At 38.0% G+C, this 13,119-nt stretch overlaps 1 protein-coding gene across 1 annotated transcript; it reads left to right on the top strand.

The window, feature by feature from the left end:
• The first annotated feature begins 474 nt into the window (after positions 1 to 474).
• On the top strand, positions 475 to 12,862 carry adgrg4a (adhesion G protein-coupled receptor G4a). Its single transcript, XM_067599634.1, has 29 exons — positions 475 to 531; positions 646 to 772; positions 953 to 1,576; positions 1,861 to 1,958; positions 2,062 to 2,120; positions 2,287 to 2,341; positions 2,585 to 2,622; positions 2,774 to 2,922; positions 3,543 to 3,602; positions 3,782 to 3,865; positions 4,308 to 4,393; positions 4,611 to 4,681; positions 4,784 to 4,811; positions 5,004 to 5,026; positions 5,171 to 5,313; positions 5,408 to 5,537; positions 6,354 to 6,460; positions 6,657 to 6,873; positions 6,965 to 7,130; positions 7,507 to 7,653; positions 8,705 to 8,842; positions 8,931 to 8,976; positions 9,145 to 9,248; positions 9,506 to 9,627; positions 10,023 to 10,291; positions 10,842 to 10,947; positions 11,213 to 11,493; positions 12,268 to 12,369; positions 12,501 to 12,862. Exons 2-29 carry the CDS (start codon positions 697 to 699, stop codon positions 12,647 to 12,649), a joined length of 3,678 nt encoding a protein of 1,225 aa, XP_067455735.1. The 5' UTR covers positions 475 to 531; positions 646 to 696; the 3' UTR covers positions 12,650 to 12,862.
• The last annotated feature ends 257 nt before the right edge of the window (positions 12,863 to 13,119 follow it).

The following is a 13,119-nucleotide window of genomic DNA, read 5'->3' as shown; positions in this document are numbered from 1 at the left end:
ACACACACACACAAACACACACCCCATCACACACCTGCTGTCTCAGGCAGCTCCATGAATATATTTACACTAAAATGAATTTGAAATTGAATCTGATAATTTAGATTTGTAGAAGCAACTGTAACCTATGCAGATGATTGTTGTGTTTAGATGCCAAATCATGCCTACTTTTAGCTTCCACAGTGTATTTCTCAACATCCTTCAATCTTTCTTTTAATTTTAAACCTTGGTTAAGATATTACCATTAAAACTCTCACTGAGCCACTGGAACTCAAACGCTACAGCAAGGTGCAGTCATACTGCACTCAAAGGATTGCAATGTGGGAAAATATAGACATTCACTTTTAAAAAGGTTCCTCAAAGTCATGGTTTTAACATTATCGTGCTTGTTAGTTATGTTTATTGCCAGTGATTAATGAGTAACTCGGGGAACTAAACGGAGAGGGCGTGGAAATCTTAAGTAAAGTCACACTTGCCAGCTTCTCATGAGCACATATCGTTTGCTTAATTTCAGATTTAATGATTACAATGGTAAGTCTCAGTCATATATTTTGATGTATGAATATAATTTAATAACTATTTTGCTATTTCTTCAAGGTGAATGCAAATGAAAAAGATAATGTTTGTCTCATTCTAACTTTTCAGCTGATGACCACTTGACTGGTACAGACATTCCAGATATTTCTTCTTGTTGCCATGAACTCCATTAGAAGCCTGTCTTCCCTAACCATCTGTCTGTGTATCCAGCTATCACTGTGTCTTCTGGGTTCAAGTAAGATTTTAGACCAATTTAATGATTTTAAAGCACTGAGATTATTATTGATTGTTTTGATAGCATACTTTCTTTATGTCAAGCTCTTTTTTCAGTGTAATCTCATATTTGTTTTATATGAGATTACACTAGCTCTTATTTAATCTCCATCTGTCTGTTGCTTTTCTTCTCATGCGTTAGCCTCTGCCAGTACCAGCCTGTGGGGTAAGACGCTGCATTTCAAGGGTCGTCCATGTGTGTGGCAACTGCAACCAGATGCCGTGGTGCCAGCCCTCAAGGAGCTGAGTGTATGTGTGCTTTTACGCCGCAGCTATGCAACAACATGGACAGGATTTATCTACAAAGCTCCAGGGGGCAGAAACATAGAGCTAGGACTTGGGGGAACAGGTGCAGAGCTGTCAGTATGGCTCTTTGGAGAAGAATGGCTTATTAAAAAGGAACTGAAATTGCATAAATGGCACTCTGTCTGTCTCACTTGGTCTGGCAAAGCCCAGAGGCTGAGGATCTATGTTAATGGAAACAGCCAGCATGAGGCCACTGTGAATCCCATCCCACCCAAGCAATTGGCCCAAAACGGCACTCTTACTCTGGGGGTGTCTCATTATGTAGATAAAAATGGTGAAGTGCAACGAGAGAATGGGAAGGACCTGCTTGGTGAGATTGGTCTGTTCAGGATGTGGGCAAGAGAATGGAGCGCCGAGGAGCTGAAGAGGCAGAGCTGTGCTGATGGAGATGTGTTGAGCTGGGACCTGCGGCAGTGGAAATACAACTGCCCTCCTGAGCCTGACAACAACCTGCATTGTGGTAAATATGACTGATTTTCATTGCATTTCATGGTCATCCAGTTTGAGCTGTCTAGATAACAAAATTGAATTACTCCCAGGGTTTCCTCACCTATTCATATAACAAAGCAATGTACTGTAGGTGAGAGCTGAATGAGTGGGCAGAGTTTTCTGTTCAGTACAGTTTAAGGTCAGAGAAAACATAAACCACATATTCCTGACTTCAGTAGTGTATAAGCCTGTTTATAGCAGCATCTGACAGCCTGCTTTGCTTTATTTGATAAATTTATTTGCCTATTTTTTTAGCATGGTCACTCTACAAAATCAAAATGTGGACATCCATTGTTCACTCCACAAAGCCTGGAAATTGTTCAATGTCACTGGAGAACATCACAAGAAACTGGGTATGAAGCACTTCACTGAATATATCAATGGAATTTGGCAAAGCAATGATGTGGAAAAAACAGATTTGCCATTCAAAATAATTTTGTTGTCATCTCTCATCAGTTGGAGAGCATTTTCCCTCATAACATTTCTGTCCATAACATCTTTGTGTCATCTCAGAGGTAACACAACTTTATTTAGGCAAACACTCCTCTCAGCTATGTATGTGTGTGTGTGTGCGTGTGTTGATAGTGATTGACAGGGTGGATTGGTGCATGCTTTATATGTCTAAATGTATATTGTGATGATGATGACAGCAATCCTTCTGTTATCTGTGTTTCCATACAGCCATACCTGCAATGTGGTTAATAATTTTGCTGCTCTACACATGCAACAACCTCAGGTACATCACCTTTAAGAGTCCTCAGTTTGATTTTCCATAAGAAGCAGCAATGTCCTCAAAGACCAGCTGATTAGAGAACAGAAGGGCTTTTAGATTGAGACAATGTAATTTTCCAAGGAAATGACGTACGTGAGCATTCAGGTCAGGTCGGAGGCAAAGTGGCTGCAAATTGTATTAAAACAAACAGTTGTAAGTAAAATCATACAATCTTCTAATGTAGATATTTAAAAAATGTGTTTCCAGGAATCAAGAGCATTATCGAACTCACCCTGTGACAAATGGTAAGATTAATTCAAGTAGAGACATTCTTCAAAAAATTTAAGACATGAAAAGGATCATAATAATTGTATATGAAGGCTGCATAATACATGAAGTGAGCTTGCAGTTCACATGTATGTAGAATTAACCCAAGTCATTGTGGTTTACCCACAGCTTCAGTTGTGAAGTCCATGTGAATGTGGATCCTGCTGCCAGTGTAGAAGTAGTTCAGGCGAACCTTACTGTCTTGCTGAGTTCGACCTTCTCTTCCGACATCCTCAACCTGACAGCAGACCCTGATAGCATCAGCATAGTACCTATGGGTGGGTACAGTCTGTACAATATACCTCATTCCTCTCACACATACATGAACAATACACTCACTGTCATGTAAGTGGAATACTGTATCAGTAAAAGATTAACTGAACTTAGATTTTTATGAACATTATTATTGTCTGAAAAAAGGATGTTTGTTCATGAGACAGGAAGTTGACCTTTTTATCTGAAATGTATTTCCATCATCATATAATTCTTGCATTTTATAGACACAAAGCTGACTCTGGGTTTGTTTGGAAATGTTCACTTGAGGTGTGAAAATTAGCAAATACATTGAAGTGATTCAATTATGGTGCACTTTCAATTAGATTGTTAATTAGCTGAATTAAAAAGAAGCTGCATAGATACACTAATGAAAACAGGTAAAAATATATCTCACACCTGCAGAAATACATAAGAACCAGAGAACGCATTTCTGTTTCTAAAAATAACAGATGGCTTGAAATGACTATTTATTATAAACAAATTGATGACGACTGCTTTTGATTAATTACATTTCCATAATTCTATTTCTGTCAAACGTCATGTTATTTTTAATGTAAATGTTTTTCTTTGAATGTTCTTCCTACAAGCTTTTGTAATTAATTATTTCTTGTCTTTTACTCAGATCCATTCTCTTTAATGACAAAACCACCACCAACTGTCAGCACTGGCGTAACTTCATCAGGTAAGCATGCAAGACAAAATAAAACCATGACTTGTACTAGTTCTTAGCAACATGGAACAATGCAGCCACTGGTTCATCTATAATGATATTTTATATTGTTGCAGCTAAGTCTGTAAGACAATGTGTTATTGCTGTTGTATTTTGGGTTTTTCTTGTAAACTATTTCATTTGATTCACAGAAATGGGTCCAACTCAAAGTCTGCCAGCTCGACCCGCTAATATGTCTACAACAGGAGAGCCTTTAGATCTCAACGAGACTGTCGGTCAGTATAGCTCTTCACCTTTTATTGCCCTTAGCCATTGGTCTGAGAGGGTGGAAGTGATGTTTTTCTGAAGTCAATAACCATATCTTTAGTTTTAGAAATGTTCAGGCTCAGGAAGTGACAAGATCATTGACCAAAGGCCCATGGGATGACTCCATTCCATGAAGCAGACTGACAACAACTGTGTCATCAGGAAATTTTAGAATGTGCTTGTCCTTGTACTACACTAACTTCTATACAGTCATTGGTAAAAAGAATAAACAGTAGTGAGACAGGACACAACCCAGTGGGGAGCCTATGAAGAAAAAATACTGTTTAAGCAGAACAGTATTTTTTGGTTCTCCTTCTTTTTCTTGGACAATTTGATATAGAATTCCTTTGAATTTTGTCAGCATAGTGAAATACACATGTGAAGATGCATCATTGTGCTATCTGTCTGCAGTTGGACCAGATACATTCTTCAGAGTTAATCTGACCTTGAGTATGACTGGCACCCCTACAAAACCAAAAGAAATAATTGAGAAATTGGTAAGAGACTCTCACAAATTCACTTGACAGCTCTTTGATGAAGTGACAGGTCACTCAATCTTCCATGATTTCTTTCTTTTTTTGTATGTTGCATTATTCCTCTGTAAAGCATTTTGTGACCAATGTCTATGAAAAGCACTATACAAATACATTTTTCTTACTTTACTTTCTCTTTTTACTCAACATTTTGTTACACTAAAATCTCTTCTGGTGAAAGGTGAAAGAAAAGCTGGAGGTGAATGATACCATGGTTGTACTGAATCTCATCATAATGGAGAATTTTGGAAGGTGGGTCTGATGGGACTCATTTATTGTTGCATAACTATCATCTTGTTCATTACTCATATAATTGCTGCGATTGAGTTAGTAGTCAGCTGTAATATTTTATAGGTACATGGAGCAATATGATGGACTGATGGTGAGTGTTCACTTCATTGTAATGGCACTACAGGTTAAATGAACAAATAAAAATCATAAAAGTGCCATTCATTTTACAGTTTGTGGCATTTGAAGTTAGTATTCTAAGTATAATAGCCAATTTCATGTCTTGCTGTAATTACAATGCAAATTTACATTAAAAAACACACTTCTCTGATTTCCTTTCTTTCAGCTTTTCAATGGCCAACACAAACAGTAGGTGACTATGAATAAGGAAATTCTGAAATCTGTCTTTTATGTCAGTTTTGTCATACTGTGACGCAGCTCAATGAGCATTTCAATTCAGAATTGAAACCAATGTATGTTGTTGCTCCCACTAATGGAGTATTTCATCAACAGATATCACTGTACCTTCCATGTTCAGGAACACAGCATAAACAGTATTGCAGAAATTAAAACTTTCATTAATGCTACCTTGATGACGAAGTATGAAAATGGCTCCATTATTATTGAAACTTTGGATGTGGCAATCAAACACATAGGTAAGGTGACTTTCCTGATCCAAACAAAGAGAGGCAAATGTGGTCAGTTGTAGAAATTAATCTTGTAAAGTTGTAAACATATCATTTCTTTCAGTGCCAGAAAACTGTTTGGAAGAAACTACTTCAACAATATATGGACAATATATTTGGCCAGAAGCATTTCCTCAAGTCAACCAAGAAATGAAATGCAAAGAGCCAGAGTCAGAGAAAGCCTCCAGGCTTTGGTAAGATATAAACTCCCATTTACTCTGAGGAGTGAATACTTGACCAGGGACAGAATGACAATTTAATTGGCAGATTGCTAAATTATGACCTAAATACATGCCAAAAATGGATCAAAACACTGAGTATGACACTTTAATACTATAAGCATATCATGCACTACAATGCACTACAAGTAATATTTAGGAGTTTACTCACACCAGCCAGGGGCCGAGTCATCTGAGCCAACATTCATTTTGGTGATAAAATATGGTGAGAAAGTGGGGATTCTTTTGTATATTGCTCTATTTACGTGGACAGATCCTGTTTGCTGTTGTCAGAACAATCTGTTTCCATAGAGACAGCTCAGGCAAGACAAAAAAATTCCCTCAATTACAATGTCCTGTTCCATGCAGCCCCCCACTCTGCACACAAGCTCTGAAGCCACACATGTAATGCTGATGGATCCCTGCCAGCCTACAGCTCAGACAAAAATCAATTTCCTATCAGTGAATTATTAGTGTAATGAAGGGCTCCAATCTTCTTTCTCTGCCAAATTTGAAATTTATATCATTCAAGGGGCAATGGCCGAGTGATATGGGTAATCAGTTTTATGGTCCCTTAGTAAAACATTGGGTTGATTATTATTAAGACTCAAATATAATCATCAGTAGCGGGCAGGTGTTTTTTAAAATTTTGTATCACTCTTTGTCTCAAACTGACAATGACCAATGAGAGGGCAAGTTAGGCATTAATGGGAGAGAAACAATGTACTTATATGTACTGTGGTCTTCTGCCTCTGTTATTTTTGGCTGTCACTGATTCTCTTCCTTCCTCAGTAAGTTAGATATTGAAACTGACACAACCACCTGGGCTGATCCTGATATGACAAATTGCAACCCAGTTGTGACCATATTAGAACTCAACAATATCACTGTCACCACTGGTAAGAGGACTGGTCAAACAAACAGTTATAAATAACAGCAATAAATGTAATTCCAAAATAATAATTTTCCAAAGTTCTTGAAGTAAAACTTTTTCCTTTCTTGTTTATTCTATCTCCTTGAATCTAAATAAAACCACAGCAGAAAAAAAAACATCAAAACATACCAAAAACTAATTCAAGCATTATTGATTTCTAGGTAACGCGGCTGAGGTTGTGGACGTGATTCAGGACCTTGTAGATGCTCAGTTAGGTAACACTGCAGAGCTCTCATCCTCCGAGCTGGATACAGTGGTGGAGAAGCTCAATCAAGTGGTTGATATCAGCATCGTCAAACCTGCTGTGGGTGCCAAAATTTTCAATATTGTTGCTGATATCCTGCTTTCCAAAACTGATGTCACTCCAGTGGCTAACATGTAAGAGGATAGGGAAATGTATCTAGTTATGAATATAACATTTTGTCTTGATTTTCTTGTTAATCCATCTTTCGTTTGTCCTTGGCAAAAGTGTCCTTCATCTGACAGATAGGATGGGGGCCAATATGAATTTCCAAGGTGATTCTGTAAATTTGACAGCACCCTCACTGGCCCTGTCCATGATCAATGTGGACACAGATGAATTCAGTGGCCTCACATTTGGTGTGTCTTTCAGTTCTTCAAACCTGGTCCCAAAGGTGAGACTCTGAGTGCTTTTGTGAGTACAAAAGGTGAGATATCCACAGGAAGAAGAAAGGGCCTGTTTATGTTTTCTTAACTCAGAAACTGGTTCCACTCAACTGCTTAAGGACAATTTGTGTTGTGTTAATGTCCTTGAGAAACCAGGAAATGCAGGAAAAAGCGTTAATGAACAGACATTGTAGCCTCAAGCATTCATGGCACATTTAACTTCAATGAGAAAGCAATTTGCAAGATGGTAGTAAATAAAAAGAAACGGAGTTTCAACTGAAACACAGTTTGTAGGTTGAGAAATATTTGATGAAATCCATGATCTAGGCTATAAGATTGTTTTACACTACCCTGCCCATTAGTATTATTATTTTTGGTTTTCAGACTTTTGTTAACCAGAGCTTTACGAGTGAACCACTCCCTGAAACAGACGCAACTATCTCTCTGCCTTCTGCACTCTACAACTTCTTTCCAGAGAGAAATAAAACTCGTGTCCAGTTTCAGTTCTATGGCACAGAAGAACTTTTCCAGGTATATTCATGAGAATCTCTTGTTTCTTTTAGTCATCTTGCTTTTTTGTTGTCTTTCTTGTTTTCATAGTTTGTCTCGCTAGTCATTCTTCACATTTCTCTCTTTTTACAGATAGACTGAAGAAAGGTTTACATAAATCTTGTGTAAACTACATAATGCTCACAATAGTGATATTTTAAAGTGATAGTTTTTTGTGAAGAGGTTTATTCTCTCTCTTGCCAAGACTTAAAGGTCCAGTGTTCAGAATTTAGTGGCATCTAGCAGAACAGATTTGGCAGAGATGGAATATAATATTTATAAGTATGTTTTAATTATTATATAATCACCTTAAAATAAGAATCATTGTGTTTACGTTATCTTAGAATGAGACCTTTATATCTACATAGGGAGGCGGGTCCTCTTCCACAAAGCCTGCCATATTGCACCGCCATGTTTCTACAGTAGCCCAGAATGTACAAATATTATATGTACAAATACTGATTATACAGGTAAAATCATCACCTCGAGGTTGCAAAGCAACCACTGAAGACTCCAGGATGTCACTGTGTCTAGCCAAGAATCTGTCACGCACATAACCCCCCAATAAAGCCACAACTTGACATTTTACAGTTTAATTAAGCAAACAAGATGTAAGATAACATGTTTGTGAGCTTTAGAGGTGCTGGCAGGCAGCTTTTGTTCAGACAGAACCAGGCTAGCTTATTCCTCCTGTTTCCAGTCCTCATGCTAAGCTAAGCTAACTGGCAGTAGCCTTAGAAAAAATATTGAAGTTGTATCGACCTTCTCTCTATTTCACTTCCCAGAATGTCAAACAATTCCTTAAAGTGACAACAACAAAACAGATGTGGTATTAAAATGATTGTATTTTCTGTTGAAACATTAGCGTATTCCACTATTTAGAGATTAAGTAATCAACAGATTAGATATGTGAAATCTGCACTATCCCTTTGTGGTATTTAGCAATGACTTTAATAAAACTTTTTCGTCCACTATAGCCTAATGTGATTCATAGTCCTACCTGTTTATGGGATAACTATTTAATTTTCAACAGGATCCGCTCACAACCACTGCAATACACAGCAGCTGGATATTGAACTCTTATATAGTATCTGCCAGCATCAATGATAGCTATGTCAACAACCTGAAGGATCCGGTGGTGGTGACTCACAGACATAAAAACCCCAAACAGGTGAGAAATTAATATTCATTAATTCATCAGTAAAAATAAAGGTTTTGCATTTGATTTTAACACCTTCTTCACTTCCCTGTTTTCACAGCCAGGTGACAGGGTGCAGTGTATGTTTTGGGATTTTCAGAACAATGGTGAGTTTATTATTTATTATATTTTATGTTTCTAGTTAGATTTATACTGATTGAGCCTCCTAGTACTTTTCGGGAAGCAGTGAGGTCATTAAAGGCCCCCTAAATGCAGGGGTTGGGTGTCTGCTGATAAGCAGCCTTAATCAAATATTGTTTGTGTGTGTGTGTCAGGTGGGCAGGGTGGTTGGAACAGCACAGGTTGTGAAACCCAGAGTATTTCTCCTGATCAGACCATCTGTTTCTGTGATCACCTCACACACTTCGCTGTGCTCCTGGTGAGTCAATGGTCTGCATGTGTGCATCCTGCATCAGTGGATGCAAGATGCACACATGATGATGTTAAAGCCATAATGTGTGCAACATTTTATGTCATTAAAACATTTTTCAACTCACTCTGATGGTACATTTCAGGGGTTAGCATTGCTGCCTGCCATAGTGTCTACCACATGGGGTTGCCAAAGTTGGACATTTGAAGTACCACACGTACAAGCTTTAAATATAAATTTTGTTCTGTATTTATATTGTGTTTCAGGATGTGTCCAGAGCCCCTGTCAGTGAGGCTGACAATCAGATTCTGACATTGATCTCCTATCTTGGTTGTGGTATATCCTCCATCTTTTTAGGCATCACTCTTCTCACTTACCTGGCTTTTGAGTGAGTCACTTGGGCTGACACTAATATACCTGATACATTGTGTCAGGTTTATATTGTAAGAACTATGTTTAGTGCAACAATGAGCCATGGCTATGAGGGGGCTGGACGTAGAAAATGTGTCATTGGAGACTTTATAATATAGCAGCTGCAAGGCTACTTATTTAAACATAAATAACATGATACAGTTTGTTTGATGTCCTAAATTTCCCCTTTATTTTGTTCAAATGATCAGTTTCTTAAAATTAATAAGAAATATTAATATATGTATATTATTTGTTTGAATTTTTTAAATCATAGACCTTTTTTAAATATTATGTGATCCTAGTCATTTTTACAGTTTGTTTTAATTGCATTTTAGGATTTGTTTACTATCAATATTATATTGTGTGCTTTAGACAGCTGCGGCGGGACCACCCATCTAAAATACTTATCAACCTGTCAGCCGCTCTGCTGGGGATGAGCATGCTATTCCTCCTGGACTCCTGGCTCTCATCCTTTTTCAATTACGGTCTGTGCATCGCCACTGCAGCAACACTCCACTACTTCCTGCTGGCCTCTTTCACCTGGATGGGCCTGGAGGCTGTGCACATGTACCTTGCCCTAGTCAAGGTCTTCAACATCTACATCCCCTCATATATCCTCAAGTTCTGTGTTGCAGGATGGGGTAAGGCAGAACTTGAAGTGCTCCTCACTGTAGTCCAGGGGGTGGATTAGGACCAGATCCACTTGCCTTTGATTAGCAATCAAGCAATTAAATGTGAATCAAAGGTTGCAGCAAGGTATAGACAATCAGCCCTGTGAGGCTGTAGCTACATGCTTACATCAGCATGCTAAAAAGTTCACAATAACAATAATAATATGCTGATCTTTCCCACCTTAGTTTGCTAATTAGCACTGAACACAAAGTACAGCTGAGGCTGATGAGAATGTCATTAGTTTTGCAGGTATTTCGTCATAAACGAAAGTATTGAACAAATTAAAATTTAGACCTGATGATGGGGCTACAGGGAAAATCAGTCGATAACCAAAGTTTTCACTTCATCCTGAAGGGGACATGAATTTCTGTACTATGTTTCATGGCAATCCATCTAATAGTTGTGGAGAGATTTCAGTCTGGACCTTTGTAGTGTATGTACATTTGTTTAGTTGATTCTGCTATGGGGGTGTTTGTAGTTGATAAACAGCATAAAGTGAGAAGTTTTGTGTCCTCACAGGTATTCCTCTGGTCATAGTCAGCCTGGTGCTGGCCATAGATAAAGATGCCTACGGCAACGCTGTGCGTAAAGACTCTGCAGTGGTGCTTCAGTCCACTGACCCATTGTAAGTACTCCAGCAATGAGTTGCAGTTGAATGTTTCTATTTCAGGAGTATCATGTTTAAATTGTGTGCTAGAAGTTGTAAGATTAGGGCAAATGAGTGCTTGATAAAAGTTATGGAATGATAAATGTGAGAGTAAACTGCAAAAAACAAACAGGAAAAAGAATCAGCAGCAACCATTATCTTAGGGAGTTGCTGGCATTTATCATAAATCCAACTGTAAATTACATGATGACCAACGTTCTCCCTCCCTCCTGCTGTCTCCCAGCTGCTGGCTGCAGAATGACGTCTTCTTCTACGTGACGGTGGTGGCATTTGTTCTTCTGATACTGTTATGCAACGTCTCTGTGTTCATTGTGGTTCTGATCCAGATCAGACAGATGCGGGCCAATAAGCCATCAGCAAACAGCCGCAGCACTCTGAATGACTTGAGGGCAGTGGCCAGTCTCACTGTCCTGTTAGGCCTAACGTGGTCAATGGGCTTTTTTTCATTTGGGCCAGCCAGAGTTGTCCTGATGTACCTGTTCTCCATCTTCAACACATTGCAGGGTAAAAAGATGAGCTGCAGCTGGTGAAATACAGTAGATATTAGTCATATAAGAAAGTCTCATTTTCAACAAATCTTAGTTATGTCAGTATTTATATGATTTACATGTCTAGACTCTGCATATGTGTTTATGTACACTCAACGTCCACTTCATGAGGTACACCTGTGCAATCTAATGCAATCCAAGACAACAGCTCTGCTATAAATTCTATATTTACGAAGCTTATACATTTTCAGTTTTTGTTGACATTGTCAGAAAGGTGATAATTCTACTTTATCTTTATTATTGAGGTCGTAGTGGTTGGTGGTGTACTGGAGTGCATTATATTGAATGGTGTTCCTAATATTTTGTCCACTTTATTAACATACATAAGGGGGGCAAAATATCAGGAACACTTTTATAAACATAAAGTAGAATTATCACCTTTCTGAAACTGTCATCAAAAAATGAAATGAAAATGTATAAGCTTCATAAAAGTAAAATCTATGGCAATCATTACAATGCATTTTATAATGAGTTTATCCCCTTGGTTTTCTCCTTGAGGTTTTTTGAGAGGTAGCAAAAATGTGATGCAAATGACACTTTTAAGAATGTAATTAAAGGCAATACAGTAAAATATAGCAGTGAAATAAAACCAAGTACAGGGATAAATAGAAAAAACTAAACTAAACAAGAACACTACTATCTATATATCTTGTTGCATCATTACAGAATCTGAAGAGATGAAATAACTGAGCAGTGTGTCTACCACTGTATCTCTGCTCTTGTGTCCCAGGGTTCTTTGTTTTTTTGTTCCACTGTCTGATGAAGGAGAACGTGAGGGAACAATGGAGAATCCACTGGTGCTGTGGATGTTTCAGACTTAATGACTACTCAGGTACGTGTAGTAAAGGGATAGCAGTGCCTGTGAATAAAGGGTGTATTGCAGGATATGGGCCAGATGATTGATGGGACACATTTTCAAACTGGATGATGCATTGTTTTCTCTTTCTTGTCCTTTGCGTTTAGACTGGAGCCGCTCTGTGAGTGTGGGTGGCCACTGCAAAAAGAACAATCTTGTTAACTCTGACTCAGTTGCTTCTGACAACACCTCTACAATCAGGAAGGTCTCTGACTCCTCTACAGGATCAGGACCAAAGCACCACCAGGGGGCATGAACAGTCCTCTTCATTACATAACACTCTGTCCATTGTTCAATTCTGACAACACTGATAGCAGTGAGGTTGAAAAAGAAAATGGAACAGCTGTATGTGTATAAGAGCAAGAAAAGACATTTTCAAGGAGATACAATGTAACCTGCACACTCACAGCTAACATCACTGTAAAATCAATCAAAGCCTGGAAAATTAAATACTGCAAAGTACAGTGAAGAGGTGTGTTCTTAAAAAAACACATTTTGTACAAAAATCTAATATTTAAAAGTTTAAAAGACTTCAAACTACAGTTTTACCTTCACGGTTTACATTAAAGATGATGATTTCCTGCTCACTCCATCTGCTTGTAAAGATGGATAAAAAAATATTTTTCTGTTTGTAAAACTTTTGCTCAAAGTAAACAAGTAAATATACAGTTTAGAGGAGTAAGTTAAGAGATTTCCATGTAAATGTATGGAATTAAAGTATAATGT

This window comes from Thunnus thynnus, chromosome 9 (assembly GCF_963924715.1).
Source record: "Thunnus thynnus chromosome 9, fThuThy2.1, whole genome shotgun sequence".
NCBI classification, from domain to species: domain Eukaryota; kingdom Metazoa; phylum Chordata; class Actinopteri; order Scombriformes; family Scombridae; genus Thunnus; species Thunnus thynnus.
This window is presented reverse-complemented; position numbering and strand designations above follow the sequence as displayed.